At 47.9% G+C, this 16,041-nt stretch overlaps 1 protein-coding gene across 5 annotated transcripts in view; it reads right to left on the minus strand.

The window, feature by feature from the left end:
- SUFU (SUFU negative regulator of hedgehog signaling) overlaps positions 1-16,041 on the minus strand; it is a 105,783-nt gene that overhangs the window by 32,234 nt on the left and 57,508 nt on the right. For 4 of the 5 annotated variants that reach the window (XR_003508978.1, XM_027529555.1, XM_027529556.1 and 1 more), the window contains exons 4-7: positions 4,751-4,893; positions 3,788-3,873; positions 3,462-3,534; positions 254-410 (exon numbers count right to left, since the gene is read on the minus strand). Coding sequence is in view for 4 of the 5 variants with exons in the window: in XM_027529555.1 (XP_027385356.1) it covers positions 254-410; positions 3,462-3,534; positions 3,788-3,873; positions 4,751-4,893 (459 nt within the window). In the remaining variant the exon portion in view is untranslated. The remainder of the gene's footprint in view (positions 1-253; positions 411-3,461; positions 3,535-3,787; positions 3,874-4,750; positions 4,894-16,041) is intronic. The other variant, XM_027529557.1, reaches the window with a different exon arrangement.

Raw genomic sequence — 16,041 nt, forward strand, 5'->3', positions numbered from 1 at the left:
GTGGACTATGGTCGTTTCCTGTAACTGTTCTACGGCTTCCACTCACCTCCCCGACCTCAGATTGCAAGGGGCAAACCTAAAACACAATGGTCCCTGCTGGAGGTACAATGTGAAATACATACACACAAAACCCAGGAGAAATGGGTCAGTAAAGCTCCCTCCATTCCACCTTGCTGGAGATCTCACTGGCGGTTTAAATACTGCCAAGAAATGCTAAAACCCAGCCTGGGCAAGGGGAAGGCAAGGCCCCCACCTTTGCCGGAGAGCCGCCGGGGCTGAGCGCCCACGCAGATGCTCCGGCTGTCCTCGTCATCCTCGGGGGGCCGGCTCAGGTCATCCCAGGCGCACTTGGCACTGACACCACTCAGGTTGGAGCCGTCTGTCTCGATGCCTTTGTCAACTCGCTCCTGCTTGGAAAGAACCAAAGAGCCAGAGTTCCTTCAGCCAACCAGTGGCCCAAGGTCACCACCCATATTTGCTTGCCCATATTTACTGAGCCTCAATAAGAGGTAAGGGCTTCCTTGGTGGCTCAGCAGTAAGAATCTACCTGCCAATGTGGGAGAGGTGGGCTCGACCCCTCGGTAGGGAAGATACCTTGGAGAAGGAGATGGCAACCCACTCCAGTATTCTTGCCTGGAGAATCCCAGGGACAGAGGAGCCTGGTGGGCTACAGTCCATGGGGTCACAAAGAGCTGGACATGACTTAGGGACCCAGCACGAGCATGAGTAAGAGCTAAGCACGGGACAGGTGTCAGAAGAACAGGATTCCTGACTCTATTCTGCCCTGGTTACTAACGAGTGACAGTCTCTGCCAGCCACTGGGCTCCTCCAGGAGAACCAGGAGTTAGGGGAGCTGGGAAGAATGAAAATCCCAAGGGAAGCTTCTCCTCACTCATTAGACTTCCAGTATAGTGACCTTCACACCTGTTTCAGAGCCCTGACTCTGCCCACCCTGTGCTGGCCTATGGAGCTGACGTAGCAGGGCCAGGAACTACCTCCTGGAGGAAAGGCACAGTCCTTCCTCTGCTGACTGATCACCCGGCCCTGCTCCAGAGGCCAGTGTGGAAGCCAGCCACAGGCGGGAGAGACTGGGACTCAGCTCCACCTCTCCAGCTCCACACCTGCAGTTTCTTCTTCCAACAGCAGAGGGTGTGGTCACACGGTGACGAGCCCCAGAGAGCAGAAGGGCAGGACTTTCCCTGCAGCATTGCTGACTTGTTTGGCCAACGATTCTGGATGGAGATTCTTTTCCATTTCTTAGACTGAACTGGCGGCCGGGAGGGCGGTGAGCATCTGCAAGCTCCACCAGAGGTCCTGCCTTCGCACAGGCCTTGATATTGTGGAGTCCAAACACTCTCCAAATGGTCTCAAGGAAGAGGTGAACACAAATACCCTGGGATTTCCGGTAAAATACAGTTGTGCTGTTGGGCTTTGGATGAAAGGTCATCTGGGAGGCTCCTGCAACCTCGTTCATAAACAGTCATGTGGGCCAAATAAAGCTCCTGAGTCAGGACCTCAATTAGAATCTGCTCCTCCTTGTCTGGGGACCTTCTCCCCATGGCTCCACAGGCCCATACTGGCCTGCTGCTTGGCTGGGGAGCCTGTTCAGAAAGCACAAGGTAAGCCTACAGAGAGGGTCCTTGTTTCTGGACACCGTCAGCAGGTGGCCCTGGCCTGATGCCTCCTTCCCATCAGCCCCCCTCTCCCCATCTCCAGGGCTCCCATCAGCCCAGGCAAAGCTGAGGATTCTGAGTTGACAACAGGGAGTGGCTCTCTGTGCCCTAGGCAGGGGCGTGCAGGTTTGCTCAGGATAGAGTCTATGTTTTTCCTTCTCCACTGGCCACCTTGGGGCCCCTCATCTAAGCAAGAAGCTGAAGACATCTCTTGGCTCAATGAGCTCAGCCCACTTACTTTATGAGTAAACAAGAAAGGGTAAAGATGCCGAGGAGTCTGAGGACTTGTTCCCGCACACAACTGGCTAGTGGTAGAGTGTGGAGCAAAGGGCCAGGAGCAGCTCTAAAACAAACCAGCTGCAAGTAGACCCCAGAGACACAAGTGAGCACAGAGCAGCTCCCACTGGGCGCACACCGAGGTGCTTTGCTTGCTTTTAAAGAACACTAGTGCTCTGGGTCCTGCTGGCTGGCCTTAGGGATGCCTGAAGACTAGAAAGGAGAACTGTTCTCGGTATGTAGAGCAAGGACAGGCTGCTTACCCTAGTAGCTTAAAGACTGGGTGCTTTCTTAGCACTTGGCACTTAGGACAGGGGCCAAAGCAACAGCCCATGATGCCCTGTGCTGGATCCCAGTGTGGCTGCAGAACAAGGGCTTAGGGAAACACAGCCATGTGGTTCCAGTTCTTGCATAAGCAGAAGCTACTAGGAAACCAAGTTAAAGGAGAGATAACAGAGGATCCTGGCAGTGATCGAAAAGGTAAATAAGTAAATAGAGGAGCATCATCTGTGAATGAGTAGGCTTCTGCCCGAGAACTCCCAGGTCTGCAGTAATGAGCCCAGGGACCGCAGGCTGCCTGTCTGCCTGCTACCTCTCCCTACCCCCTCCCAGCCTTCCTAAAGAACACCAACTCTTGGCACTAACACAGGCTGCCTGTGGCCTGTGAGATTTCTACAGAGGCATAAAATGTTCAGAGATGGCAATGACTTGCAAAGGGCAAGGGCAAAAGAGAAGGAGGCAGGCACGTGCCAGGCACATTACTGGCTGTCTGCGGTTCCTGTTTCATGAGAAGCCCATAAGAAACAAAGTTATGCTCTACCCGGCTTTCAAAATTCACCTGCATACAAACAGAGTGCTGCTTCTAAAAATCCCAGAGATGACACTGACACCACTGTACAGGTGGGCCACACAGCAAGCAGGAACGGCCGACCTGTGTGTACAAAGACTTTCTTTTATAGATCAAGGGATACCAACCTACCCACGGGAGGAGCTCGGTGTCTGACTGCCCAAGATGAAAATGATCTGAAAGAGGGTAGGATCTTTAGACCAATCAGCCCTCATCCCCGCAGCTGGGCTGTGGGGTCACTGTCACCTGTTCCACTGTCTGTCATGGTGCGGCAGTGGCAGTAGGGAGGTTTTCTGAAAGGAAGCCCGTGTTCTTCTAAGAAGGGGAACATGGCAGGATGAATCCCAGACAAGCAATACCCATTATACTGATTTTCTTTCTTGCTGGTGATCCAATTTTTTGGTCAGGTTTATTGATGTATAATTTGCATTCAATAAAATCAATCCTTTTAAAATTCAGGAAAATGTGTTTAGACAATTTTTCCTGGACTGAAATCTCTGCTCCGTTATGTACTCTGCAGAATTCAGAGAACAAGTTACATATCATGCCATATTTCTACTCACTCACAAATACAGCTCCTCTGTTTTCCCAGCAGGAAAACCAGGGTTATGTGGCAGAGGCCTAGGCACAGTGTGCTAGAAACGTTTTCCTCACTCAAGACATACTTGCAAGTGCGGATCGATCTCAAATATGGTCTCTCCCCTCCGCATGTCAGTTATCAGCCAGGGACCGCCAGCGCTGTGGACAAGGAAAGGGGACAGGATGGTAACTGAGGGGTTGGGGCTGACGGGCTGGGTCTACAGCCTTCCCTGCTCACTGCCCCAGGCCCAGAACACAGGGTACTAGTGGCCAAGGGACAGCCAGGGGTAGTGATCAGGGAGGCCCAGTGTGAAAACCCAGAGTCTGAGCAGTAATGTAAGGGGGAAGGAGGGGCTCCCAATCCCTGACCTGGGGAGCCTGCCCCCACCTCCTGGCGCAGGGGTGCACTCACACGGGTACTGTCCGCAGCAGCTCCAGGATGCCCTGCCCATTCCACTGCTGGGCTGCGTGGAGCTCCTCAGTGCAGACACCGACGATCTGAGACCCAAGGACAAAGATGCCATTGTGCGTTAATGGCCATTCCTCCCACCCATCCGGAAGGTCAGCCACACAGGCTCTCTCAGTGTCCTCAAACCTAGGGGACCACAAGCAGGATCTGTGCTCTGGGGTTGATGTGTCCAAAATAAGATGGTTCCCTTAGAAAGGAACAGCGGCCTGACTAGGAGACAGATGGGTCCACAGGTGGGGCACCAAGGTCTGACCCTTGCCCTGCTGCGATGGCTCAGGTGTCTGGGTGACACAAAGCCATGCCCCAGATGGCAGAAGAGAAAATCAGGGCCCTGCAGACTTAGGATGGGTCCCCAGCCCACGTCTCTGGAAACAGGGGAGGTCCAAGGAGATGTTCCTGCCCAGTCGAGATCACAGGAATCGTAAACAGAGGAGATTCTGAGACCCTTCTAGCTCGGAAAGACAACCAGAGGCTGCCAGCAGCTCGAAGAAAAGCTCCCTTCCTTATCAGGGGCTGAACTTTTGAGTACATCTCAGAGGAAAAAACTAGACCTTCACAGAGACCCACCATGACCACAAGCAGCCTGGTTACAGCTGGGGGAGATGCACGCTCCTCTGGGTAAGGTCCAGTCCAGCCCCAAGCTGCCCGCCAGAGGGGTCCTGGGCCTGTGGCTGTCCAGGTCTTATAAGTTCACAGAAATACCCTCCCCTGCTATCCACTCAGCTATGGCCACCCTCTCCTACCCAAATGGCCCCGCCCCTGCCCCCTCAGCCCATCTCAGCAGATTGAAGCAGACCACCCGAATCCACCTGACAGACCATCAGAGGGACTAGAAAGAGGGAGAAGACCACCCGCCCTCCCATCCTGCCAGGGAAGGCTGGAGCCCATGTCCAACCCGGGCCTCACCTGGAGGAAGGTGACCACCCCAAAGGGTGTCTGCACAGGCTGCATCTGCGGGTCCTCTGTCAGCAGCATGTGCTGAATTCTTGACTCACTGTTGTCCAAAGGACTGTGCCAAGACACGTGGTCGCCACTGCAGAAGGTGTTCTCTGTGGAGAGACGTGAGGGTCCTCAGTGTTTGAGGCCTGGCAGGCAGCCCTGAAGCCCAAGCTGGGGCCTGAGAAGCCTGGGCTGGGAGGCTCCATAGCCTTCCAAGGTGGCCCCAGTGAAGGAGGGGAAGCATTCACTCAGATGAGAGCAAAGAATATGGCTATTTCACCCAAATCAAATGCATTCCTGCTTGCCAATCCTGCCAGCCTTCAATGGAAAATGACAGGCTGCCAGTGGGGCTGCTCGCTTGGGGGGCCCAACAACTTCTGGAATCTTCACTTCCCCAGCACCTTCACTGGGGGAGTTCAGTGGGAAGGGGCAGCCACGATCAGGTCTGCCAAGAAAGAATGAAGTACAGAAGAATGAAAGAATTCAGCCAGAAGTCCACAGGAAGGCTGGAGGGCTGTGAAAGCCCTTCACCTTGGAAAAACATACTAGGATTTCTGTGCAGCTGCTGTTGCTGCTGCTGCTAAGTCGCATCTGTCGTGTCCAACTGTGCGACCCCACAGACGGAAGCCCACCAGGCTCCTCCGTCCATGGGATTTCCCAGGCAAGAGTGCTGGAGTGGGGTGCCATTGCCTTCTCTGTCTGTGCAGCTGGAACTGTTCAAATAGGAATCCCCAACCTCGGAGGGCGAGTTTCCCATAGGCAGAGAGATTCAGGGAACAGCTCCTCAGCAGATGGAGATCTGACCATGCCTCACACACCTCGGCAGAGACATGCAGCCCGGAGGGGCAGCTGCTGCCCTGGAGGACACAGGCTTTGGGCCCAGGCTGCCTAAGAGAAACGTGCAAATACGGCCACCTGACAGTCTCCCTGTTGCCCTTCACACGGGCCCACTGCTTCAAAGAAAGATGCGTGAGGGAGCAGAGCCACAAGGGGAAAATACCCAGATGCTATGAAGTTTCCTGTTCCCCTGCCTTTCACCTTGGGTATCCTTCCACAGGTCTGCATTTACCAGACTGAAGGCATCTACAGGTCCTTTTCCATTTCTTCCCACTTCACATTGTTTTGCACATTTCATTCAAAATTATGTATCCTGGAGATCATTCATATCAACACACAGAAAGTTACCTCATAGTTTCCCCTCAATTATAAATTATTATTTATAAATATAATATTGTATTATATTGGCTTAAGGTACACAACATAATGATTTGCTATATGTATATATTGTTAAATTATTATCACAACAAGCCAATCACCACACAAGATATTTTTTTTTCTTGTGATGAGAACTTTTAGGATCTACTCTCTTCGGAACCTTCACGTATATAACACAGTATTGTTGACCATAGCCACTCTGCTGTATATACCTCCATAGAATTTATCTTGTAACTGGAAGTTGTACCTTTTAACTCCCTTTACCCAATTTCACCTACCCGCCCCCCTACCCGCCCAGCAACCTCCTCTCTCCTCTGGCAACTATCTGTCTGTTATGTGTATCTATGAGCTTGGTTTTCATTTTTTCTTTTGTTTATTTATTTTTTTAGATTCCACATGTCAATGATATCATATGATACTTATCTTTCTTTTTCTGACTTTGTAAATTAATTGACCACATGTATGGCTTTATTCCTGGGTTCTTTACCCTGTTCCACTGATTTATGTGTCTGTTTTTAATGTTAATACCATACAGTTTTGGTTACCATAGTTTTATGTACAATAACTACTTCATTTCTTATTCTTATTTTTTTAAATAATCATGAAGTAAGTTTGTATTTTTCATTCTGAAATAGTCAACTACCTCATATTTTATATAACTGTCGTAGTTCATACCAACTACAGTTAGTAGTAGAACTAATGTATAGTGGTTCATTGTGGTCTATTGCTTATGATCTGGGAATCTGCAATTGTCAAGATCTCATCACTTTTCAGTCAACATTTAAAGTAAGGCACAGGGAGAGTCAACTACAAACCCCCCAATTTCCCAATTCCTGCTCAGCCTGCTCCTCCCAGATTTTCTCCCCTTTACAGAAGTATGTGTCTATAAGCAGCATACATGACCTGCAAGAAAGAAGCAATACGACAGGTAAAAAGACTGGATTAGTAATTAAAAGCTTCCCCCCACAATAAAAGGTCTAGGCCCGATGACTTCAATGTAAATTCTACCAACAATTAGAGAAGAATTAATACCAATTTTTCATAAACTTTTCCAAAAATCAAACAAAAAAAAAGGTAACACTTCCCAATTCATTCTATAAAGCCCTGATACCAAAACCAAAGGCATTACAAGAAAAGAAAGCCACGGACCAATATCCCTTATGCACGGACACAAAAATCATCAACAAAAATATCAGCAAAATGAATACAACAACATATAAAATGACACAATGACCAAGTGAGATTTATCCCAGAAATACAAAGTTAGTTTAACATAAGACAATCAATGTAATGTAAATACTACGTCAACAGAATACAGATTTTTTGGAAAATCACAGGATTCTCTCCATAGACACAGAAAAAGCATTTATCAAAATGCAATACTTTTTTTTTTTTATGACAAATACACTCAAACTAGGAATAGATGAGAACTTCCTCAATCTGTTAAAGGGCACCTACAAAAAATCTACAGCTAACATCATACCTGATGATGAAACACTGAATTATTTCCCTCTAAGATCAACAACAAAACAGAGATACGGGCTCTCACCACTTTTATTCAACATGGTATTAGGGGTTCTGAACTTCCCTGGTAGTCCTGCGGTTAAGAATACCCCTGACAATGCAGGGGACGTGGGTTTGATCCATGCTTTGAAAAGATTCCACATGTTGTGGGGAGCCCTTGAGCCACAACTACTGAAGCCTGTGTGTCTAGAGCCTGTGCTCCACGACGAGAGGAGCCACCACAAGGAGAAGCCTGCATACTGCACCTAGAGGCAGCCCCTGCTCACCACAACTAGAGAAAGCCCGTGCACACCGGTGAAGACCCAGTGCGGCCAAAAGCAAACAAATACATCAGTAACACTTAAAGAGAATACAATAAAATAGAAAAGAAGGACCAAGAGGGAATCATTCCCTAGGTTCTAAAAAACAAAACAAACAAACAAACAAAAAACCCTATGGTATTAGAGGTTCTAACCAAGGCAATAAGGTAAGAAAAACAAATAAAAAATTAGATAGACTGACAAGGAAATAAAACTACCTCTATCTATAGATGACATGATCTTATAATTGAAATCCTAAGGAATCTACTAAAAAACTATCAGAAAAACACAAGTTCAGCAAGATTTCAGGATATAAGAATAATAAACAGCTAGTGCATATTTCTATACACTAAGAAGAGCAACTTGAAAATGAAATTGATAAAATAATTCCATTCACAACAGAATCAAAAAGAATACAATACTTGGGAATAAATTTAACAAAAGAAATGTAAAATTTGTACTCTGGAAACAATAAAACGACTGCTACAAGAAAATAGAGAAGACCTACATAGATGCAAATTGCTCATAAACCAGGAGACTTAATGTTGTTAAGATGGCAATATTCCCCAAAATGATCTACAGATTTAATACAGTCCCTGTTAAAATGCCAAATGCCCCCCCTCCGTTTTTTGCAGAAATTCACAACCTGATCTTAAAATTCATTTGAAAATGCAAGGGACACAGAATAACCAAAACAATCTTGAAAAAGATGGACGATTTAATCTTTCTGTTTTCAAAACTTGCTACAAAGCTATAGTCATCAAGACAGTGTGGTACTGGCACAAGAACACCATTTGATCAAGGTAACACAATTTATAGAGTCCAGAAACAAACCCTCAAATTTATGGTCAATTAATTTCTGACAAGATAGTCAAGACAATTCAATACAGGAAAGAATACTCTTTTCTGCAGATAGTGATGGAACAACTGAATATCTACATCCAAGACAATCAAGCTGGATTCCTTCTCTAAACCATAAATAAAACTTAATTCAAAATGGATCATAAACCTAACTATAATAGAACTACAAAACTCTTAGAAGAAACATAAGAGTAAATCTTCTGTCCTTGAATTAGGCAATGTTCTTAGATAGATACCAAAAGCACACACAAACAAAGAGAAGATAAATTGGACTTCATTAAAATTAAAACCTGTTGTGATTCAAGAAAGTGAAAAGAAACGCAAATGGAAACCACAAGGAAATAATCACTTTACACACATTGATTGATTTAGCCGCTAAGTCGTATCCAACTCTCGTGACCCCATGGACTGTAGCCTGCCAGGTTCCTCTCTCCATGGGATTCTCCAGGCAAGGATACTGGAGTGGGTTGTTCTTTCCTTCTCCAGGGGATCTTCCTGGGTCTCCTGCATCGCAGGTAGATTCTTTACCGACTGAGCTATGGGGGAAGCCCTCATACGTACATTAGGATGGCCATTATAAAAATAAAAAAATAAAGCAAACAAAAACCTCAGAAAATAACAAGTATTGGTGAGGATTTAGAAAAATTGGATCCCCTCTGCATTAGTGGTGCTGTGCTGTGTTTAGTCACTTGGTCGTGTCCGACTCTTTCTGACCCCCAAGGATTGTAGCCAGCCAGGCTCCTCTGTCCATGGGGATTCTCCAGGCAAGAATACTGGAGTGGGCTGCCATGCCCTCCTCCAGGGGATCTTCCCATCCCAGGGATTGAACCCAGGTCTCCTGCATTGCAGGCAGATTCTTTACCACCTGAGACACCAGGGAAGCCCAAGAAAACTGGAGTGGGTAGCCTATCCCTTCTCCAGGGTAATTTCCTGACCCAGAAATTGAACCTGTATTCTATTTGTATTCAACCTGTATTTGTCTCCTGTATTGCAGGCAAATTCTTTATCAGCTCAGTTACCAGGAAGCCCATGTAAAATGGTGGAACTGCTTTGGAAAAGTTTGGTGATTCCATGAAATACTAAACATGGGATTACCATATGACCCAACAATGCCACTTGTAGGTACATACCCCAGAGAAATGAAAACATGTCCACACAAGGACTTGTACTTCAGTGTTCACAGCAGCATTATTCATAATAGCCCAAAGGTGGAAACAACCCAAGTGTCCATCAACTAATGAATGAATAAATAAAATGTGGTATATCCACACAATGGAATATTATTTGGCAATACAAAATACTGAAGTATTGATACATGCCACAACATGAACAACATAGCAAAAACATGATGCTAAGTGGGAAGCCAGTCACGAAAGGCCATGTGTGATTCCATTTATACATAATGTCCTGAGTAGGCAAATCTACAGAGATAGACAGATTAGTGGTTGCCTAGGGCTGGGTGACTTCACTTTCACTTTTCACTTTCATGAATTGGAGAAGGAAATGGCAACCCACTCTAGCATTCTTGCCTGGAGAATCGCAGGGATGGGGGAGCCTGGTGGGCTGCCGTCTATGGGGTCGCACAGAGTCCGACACAACTGAAGCGACTTAGCAGCAGCAGCAGCAGCAGCAGGGCTGGATTGGGTAAGGGGGAATGGGAAGTGACTGGTCTGGGGCTGCTTTTTGGGGTAATGGTCTCACAGCTGTGAACTATAAAATATGTGAATTATATCTCTGTAAAGGTGATTTTTAAGAAGAAGAAAGAAAATGCAGCAGGTAAAAGGGAAGAATCTTGTGGGAGAAGAAAAGTGGAAGAAACAAGGCCCTGGACTGTTACTACCTTCACAGGTAAAGCAGCCTGACCCGGGAGAAACCTGAGTCATAGTCCCCAGACTTCACAGCATTTTATAGTCCACCTATGCAATCAACTACTCCATTTTCATTTTCTACAAACAAGGAAAGGATCCTCAAGATTGCCCAAGGTTGTAGAGCTAGCCAGTGAGGATGGGCACAGTGCAACATCGCCCACACTTCTGAGTCACCCGTAACATCCATCAGGGTTTTCAACTTATCTGTGTACACCCATCCCATTGCCTACCTGTATTTCCCCCCTAAAATTGACTCACTTTTTAAAATCTAACAAACTTACTTTAAAGGAAATGTCATATCACTATACTACATAAGGAAAATAAAAAACCAATTTTGCTTGTCATAAAGAGGAAGATAATTTTGATAACTTCAAAATAATTTAATGAAAAAAGTTAATAATGTATAACTGATACTGCTGCCTATCTAACATTGTTAAAAACTGAAATAAACAAGGGTCAAAGACTGTTAAAGGTTTAAAGAGTCATATCAAACTGACAAACTCAGCAGGACTGAATCAGAACTGAAGAGGGAAGACAGTCCTCACTCGTCACAGTATTGAGTGCTTTGTCCAGTTACCATCTAAAATCTCTTGCTGGCTTTGGCAAACCCTGGCCAACTGGCTAATTTTGCAGGTGGGAAGGCTCTGTCCTATTTGCCTCTGCTGCGTGCATGTTCGTGCTAAGTCACTTTAGTTGTGTCCAACTCTGTGTGACCCTATGGACTGTAGCCCACCAGGCTCCACTGTCCATGGCATTCTCCAGGCAAGAATACTGGAGTGGGTAGCTATTCTCTTCTCCAGGGGGGTCTTCCCTACCCAGGGATCAAACCTGTGTCTCTTACATCTAACCTGCATTGGCGGGCATATTCTTTACCACTAAGTGCCACCAGGGAAGCCTATTTGCCTCTGTGACCCTGGGCAACTTGCCCAATCACAGTCTCTAAGCCCTTCCACATCTGTAAGTAGGAAATAGTGTGCCTACTCAGTGCGTGTTCCACTGGAGCATGATATTACTCCTGTACTGGAATACTGCTACTTCCATCTCGGTCAAAGTCCCTTTATCAAAAAGCACGACAGGCCACAGAACCTGTAGCTAACAGCAACTGCCAGTAGGTGGCACCATTGCTCCTGGATTAAGGAAGAGTGGCCAGTTCCCTCCAGCGCCCCACCTCTAAGCAGACTTTGGCTGGAAACAGGGAAGAGGCTACAGAGGTTTGGAATTACGACCTTTATTAACCAGAATTAACATCAATTTAAAAATACATGCTTTACAAAGCTACACTGTTTAAATGAAATACGAATAACGAAAAGCAACTCTGTACAGACAGTTTGGGAAGGGGTTGACTTTAGTCAGCTGGGAGACAGACCCGGGTTGCTGTTCCAGAACCAACACACCAACCTGCGTGATCCGGAGTGAGACGGTCTTAACTACCCACGGAAAGGTTTAGAGAGCACGTAGTTAACAACCTCCCAGACCTGCCTGCTGGGTGAACCAGACTTTTGAGCTCTGCTCTGGCCAAGAAACGGTCTTTCTTAACAATGAAAGAGCCTTGGTCACAGTTTTCAAGCCTGGGACAAAGCCACAATGGGCTCATTCTTGAGTCCGGCCTGGTCTTTATGCCCCGGATGCTCAGCCCCATTCTGTGCGGAGCCAGCACGGCCTCTGCTCTCAGGCCCAGCGCCCACCCCGGGAAGGCCTCAGCCCCATCAGAGGGGTTTTGAAATGCTAATACTGCCTCGGTTGGAGGCCCAGCTGTTCAGCCCAGTGGTTAGAGGAGCTCGCTCCCTCTCCCTTCCTTTCTTTGGTCCCCTCAAGTGTTCTTACCCAGACATCCCTGGGAACCCCACCCAAACTGCACAGCAGAGGGGCTGCCAGGAGGTGTGAAGGTGGGCAATTCCAGGTGAGGCCTGGAGGCCACTTCACATTCCCTCCCTCTTCCTCTCCGCCTCCCAGTACCATGTTGCAGTACCATTCCGCTGCTGCAGCCTGTTTGGAAAATTTACACCACTTCAGGGTGGCATAGGATCCAAAACATACTCGCTTCAGTTCTGCCCCTTGCTCAATTTAAAGAAAGCTTTCATCACTGGATGTCTCTCCCCAGTAACAAACAACTCCCTGGCAAGAACTCTTAAGAGGTTGGGGCGGGGGGGCGGTGCGTATGGCTGTGCAGATTCTAACTGACCCCTTGAATTGGCTGTCACCCTACCCTACCTCGCGAACATCCAGCTTTAGTCATGGTGGTTTGAAGTTGGACTGTGCTACATAGAAGAAGTTAGCAAAATCTAGGGAAATGGATTGCAGAAGAAAACAGCTATTGTTTGCAAAATAATGAGAGCTGCCTTTGAAACACTAAGAAACAAATGCGTTCTTCAAGAGTTCTTAAGAGTGGGATCTGTTTCCATTCTGTGTAGAAGTATAGGAGGAGCCCCCCGCCTCCCCCACCCCCCATCTCAGTGGTCAGACTCCATAAGCTTGGTCTGAGGAGAACGGGTTAATGTTGTCTCCTGGAGCCTCAAAGACAGGGTTTCTCATGGCGGATGCCAGAAGTACTCATGCTTGCGGATGGTTACCTGCGCTCCAGACATGAAGAGCAAAGGCAGGAAACCCAGCTGAACTGGGGCAGGTGTCAAAGGGGTGGCAGGTCTGCAAGAGGTGTTTCAGGGAGTGGAGGAAAACAAAAGGCAGCCCAAAGCAGGCTGGTAGACTGGAGTCTGTCAACTTTAGGGTCAAGCTCTGAACAATGGGGTTGCCATCATCATCTTTCCATCCCTCTCATCTTCTTGGTACTCACAAATCACTTTCACGATGAAGCCTTCCATGCTTCCCAAATGAAGACATAGAGCTGGTTCCTAGGACAGCTAAGCAGTTCTTCCCTGAAATGCCAGATGTTCCGACACAGATGGCTGAGCGGGAAGGTCAGGTGGCCTCCCCTGTCTCAGAAAGTCCCAGGATCAAACCAACATTCCAGGTGGGGAGAATCTGGCAATGGCCTCACCCTCTCTCCTTCCTGAGAAGGCCCACTGTGGGCTGCTGGAGCTGGGCCCAGAGAAGGCCTCCTCTGTGGTTGGAAGAGAGACCCTTCAAGTCAACTGAAGGCCCATGAACTGCAATACATTAAATGGGCAGAAACACAAGTCTGCACAGGCACGAGCAGCCTCCAGATGCCCCAGCAGGAGGAGGAGACAGCCTGGAGGTTTTACTGAATGACCCAGGCCTAGCCGAGGTGGTGGAGGGGGTGAAGTTCAAAGTCAGCCCTGTCGGCCTCTGCCCAGCCCAGATACTCCTAACTGAAGCCACTTAGTCTGCCCACTGCCCCGCTGGATCTCCATGTAATCCTGTCCTAATTTCTAAGCCCTGGTGCTTTCTCCTTGCTTGTTCTAAGCCAAGCTGTAGGGAAAGAAGTGGGGTTGTATATTGCCTCATCTATTTGTGTCATGGTAGATTTCTAGAAATTAGGAGCCTCCAACATTTTCTGAGGTCACAGCATGTAGGACAGCTTGGTATCACTGCCACAGATTACATTTCTGGAGCCCTTAACACACCTATGAGATGTTGTGCTCATTCTGGGGAGGGGACACCCCAGGCATCAAGCAGAGGGCACTGCCCTCACTGTCCTAGCACCCTCAGACCCAGAGCCTCCTGCAGTCCTCCCCTACATCCATGTGAAAGCACCCGCCGAAGGAAGGGAACAGACCTTCTTGCTGGGAAAGATCAGCGCTCACCTTTTCCTGGCAACGGCAACTCTCCTTCCTCCAGGGAGCCAAATAAAGTCATGAGTGGACACTTCTCTGCCCGCCTGCCCAGACTCCCCAGCTCCAAGCCAGAGCTGAGTGCAGTTCGGAGCCCTGCAGCACTGGTGAGACCTAGCCTACCCTAGGGAGTCTGGATGGCAGCTGAGAACAATATGTATGTGTATCACATAGGAGCAAAAAACTGACTGTGTCCTGGGAAATTCCCCTTTAACACTTGAGTACTGTAAGCAGACAGTATGAGGGGGACACAGGAGTTTAGAAGCTTCGATTGGTATGGAACAACAGAATCTGGCACCCCTGCCCTTCTGCGCACACATGCACAGCAGACTGTAGGAAGGAGATTCCAGGAGCCGGATTGCACAATCGCCCCGCTGCAGCGCTTCAAATCACACTCCTCCAAAGAAAGGCCGAGACAGGATTCTTTCTTTAAGAAAGAAGGAAATAACCACAAAACAAACAAACAGTGTGTGGAGGCGAGAGAGAGACAGATTGCCTGTACGTGTGTTAACGGGCTTTCGTGGCCAGCAGGCAAAGTTCTTCATAGCTGGGTGGATGGTGTCAAGCTTTTCCAACCTGGTCAAGGGGTGGAAGCAAGAATTCAACCCCTCTCCCACCTTTTAGAACTCCTGAAGGCAGTTTCTCTAGACTGGAAAAGTGAATCTGAGTGTTTGGTTAGAGAGAGTCCTTCAACTAGTTCTGTGTGACATTAATCTGGCTCAATGTGGCTGCAAGACACTGCTGGGGAAGTGGGCGTGCCATACCACTTGATTAAGTCAGGAAGAGCAAGAGGAGACGTGCTTGTTCTTACAAAACTGAAGGGGAAAGCAAAGGATATTTCTTCTAGGTTTCGTCCAGAATCAAAGGAATTGCCAAGGATTGGAAAGCCAGTCCAAGGAGACTCAAAATTGTTTCCCTATGTATTTTCTCAACAACCTCTGGCTCTCCACCTTCCTCCCTCTTCCTCAAAGACACAGATACAAAGGCAAACGATGCAGGGGAAGGGAGACCCCTTTCATAACAGAGAAACTCAGCAAAATCAGTGCAGGAGGGGGCTGGTAGGCTGCCAGTGGCCCCCAGGGTCCTCCCCCAAAAGTGAGTCTCAGGACGGGCTCTCTATCTGGTAGTGGGAATAACCCCAGAGGCCGACGGCAGATCCCGGACACTCCATGTCCACACACACAGGGTCCCAGTGCGACACCCTCATTCTCCCCGTGTGGATGGCGAGGCCCTTGACTGCAGTGGGAGCTCGTAGGGATCTATCTGCCACAGGTAGCAGCTGTCACTAGTCAAATCCTGTTCCTCCACCCACCATGGCCATACCCTCCTGTAAGGAATTCGGGGCCTTCCAGAAAGCCCTGAGTCCTAAACTGGCAGATGCTTTCACTTCTCTCTTAAAGCAGCTCCATGTGTTTAGACATCTGTCAGAATGTAAAGGCGGAGTCTTCTGCCCAGAGGCTAGTAACTGGGCAAAACCTGTCCGTGCTCCTCTCACTCTTCTGAACTGGCAGAGGACTCACCACCTACACGCAGAGCAGATTCCAAGCTCCTTTGTTCCAAAAGCCAAAATAACAAAAAAGATTTTAAACTTGCAACCCCTACATGCCAAGAGATGTTTTAAAGTTTTAAAATCAACTGCATGCTTCTACTCCTTCTGCCTCTTTCCTAAAGAGACTAGTATTTAAATCCACAGGAAAATCCATTTAGTTGCTAATGCTTCCATGGTGGCTCAGTGGTAAAGA

Source organism: Bos indicus x Bos taurus, chromosome 26, assembly GCF_003369695.1.
Source record: "Bos indicus x Bos taurus breed Angus x Brahman F1 hybrid chromosome 26, Bos_hybrid_MaternalHap_v2.0, whole genome shotgun sequence".
Taxonomy (NCBI): Eukaryota; Metazoa; Chordata; class Mammalia; order Artiodactyla; family Bovidae; genus Bos; species Bos indicus x Bos taurus.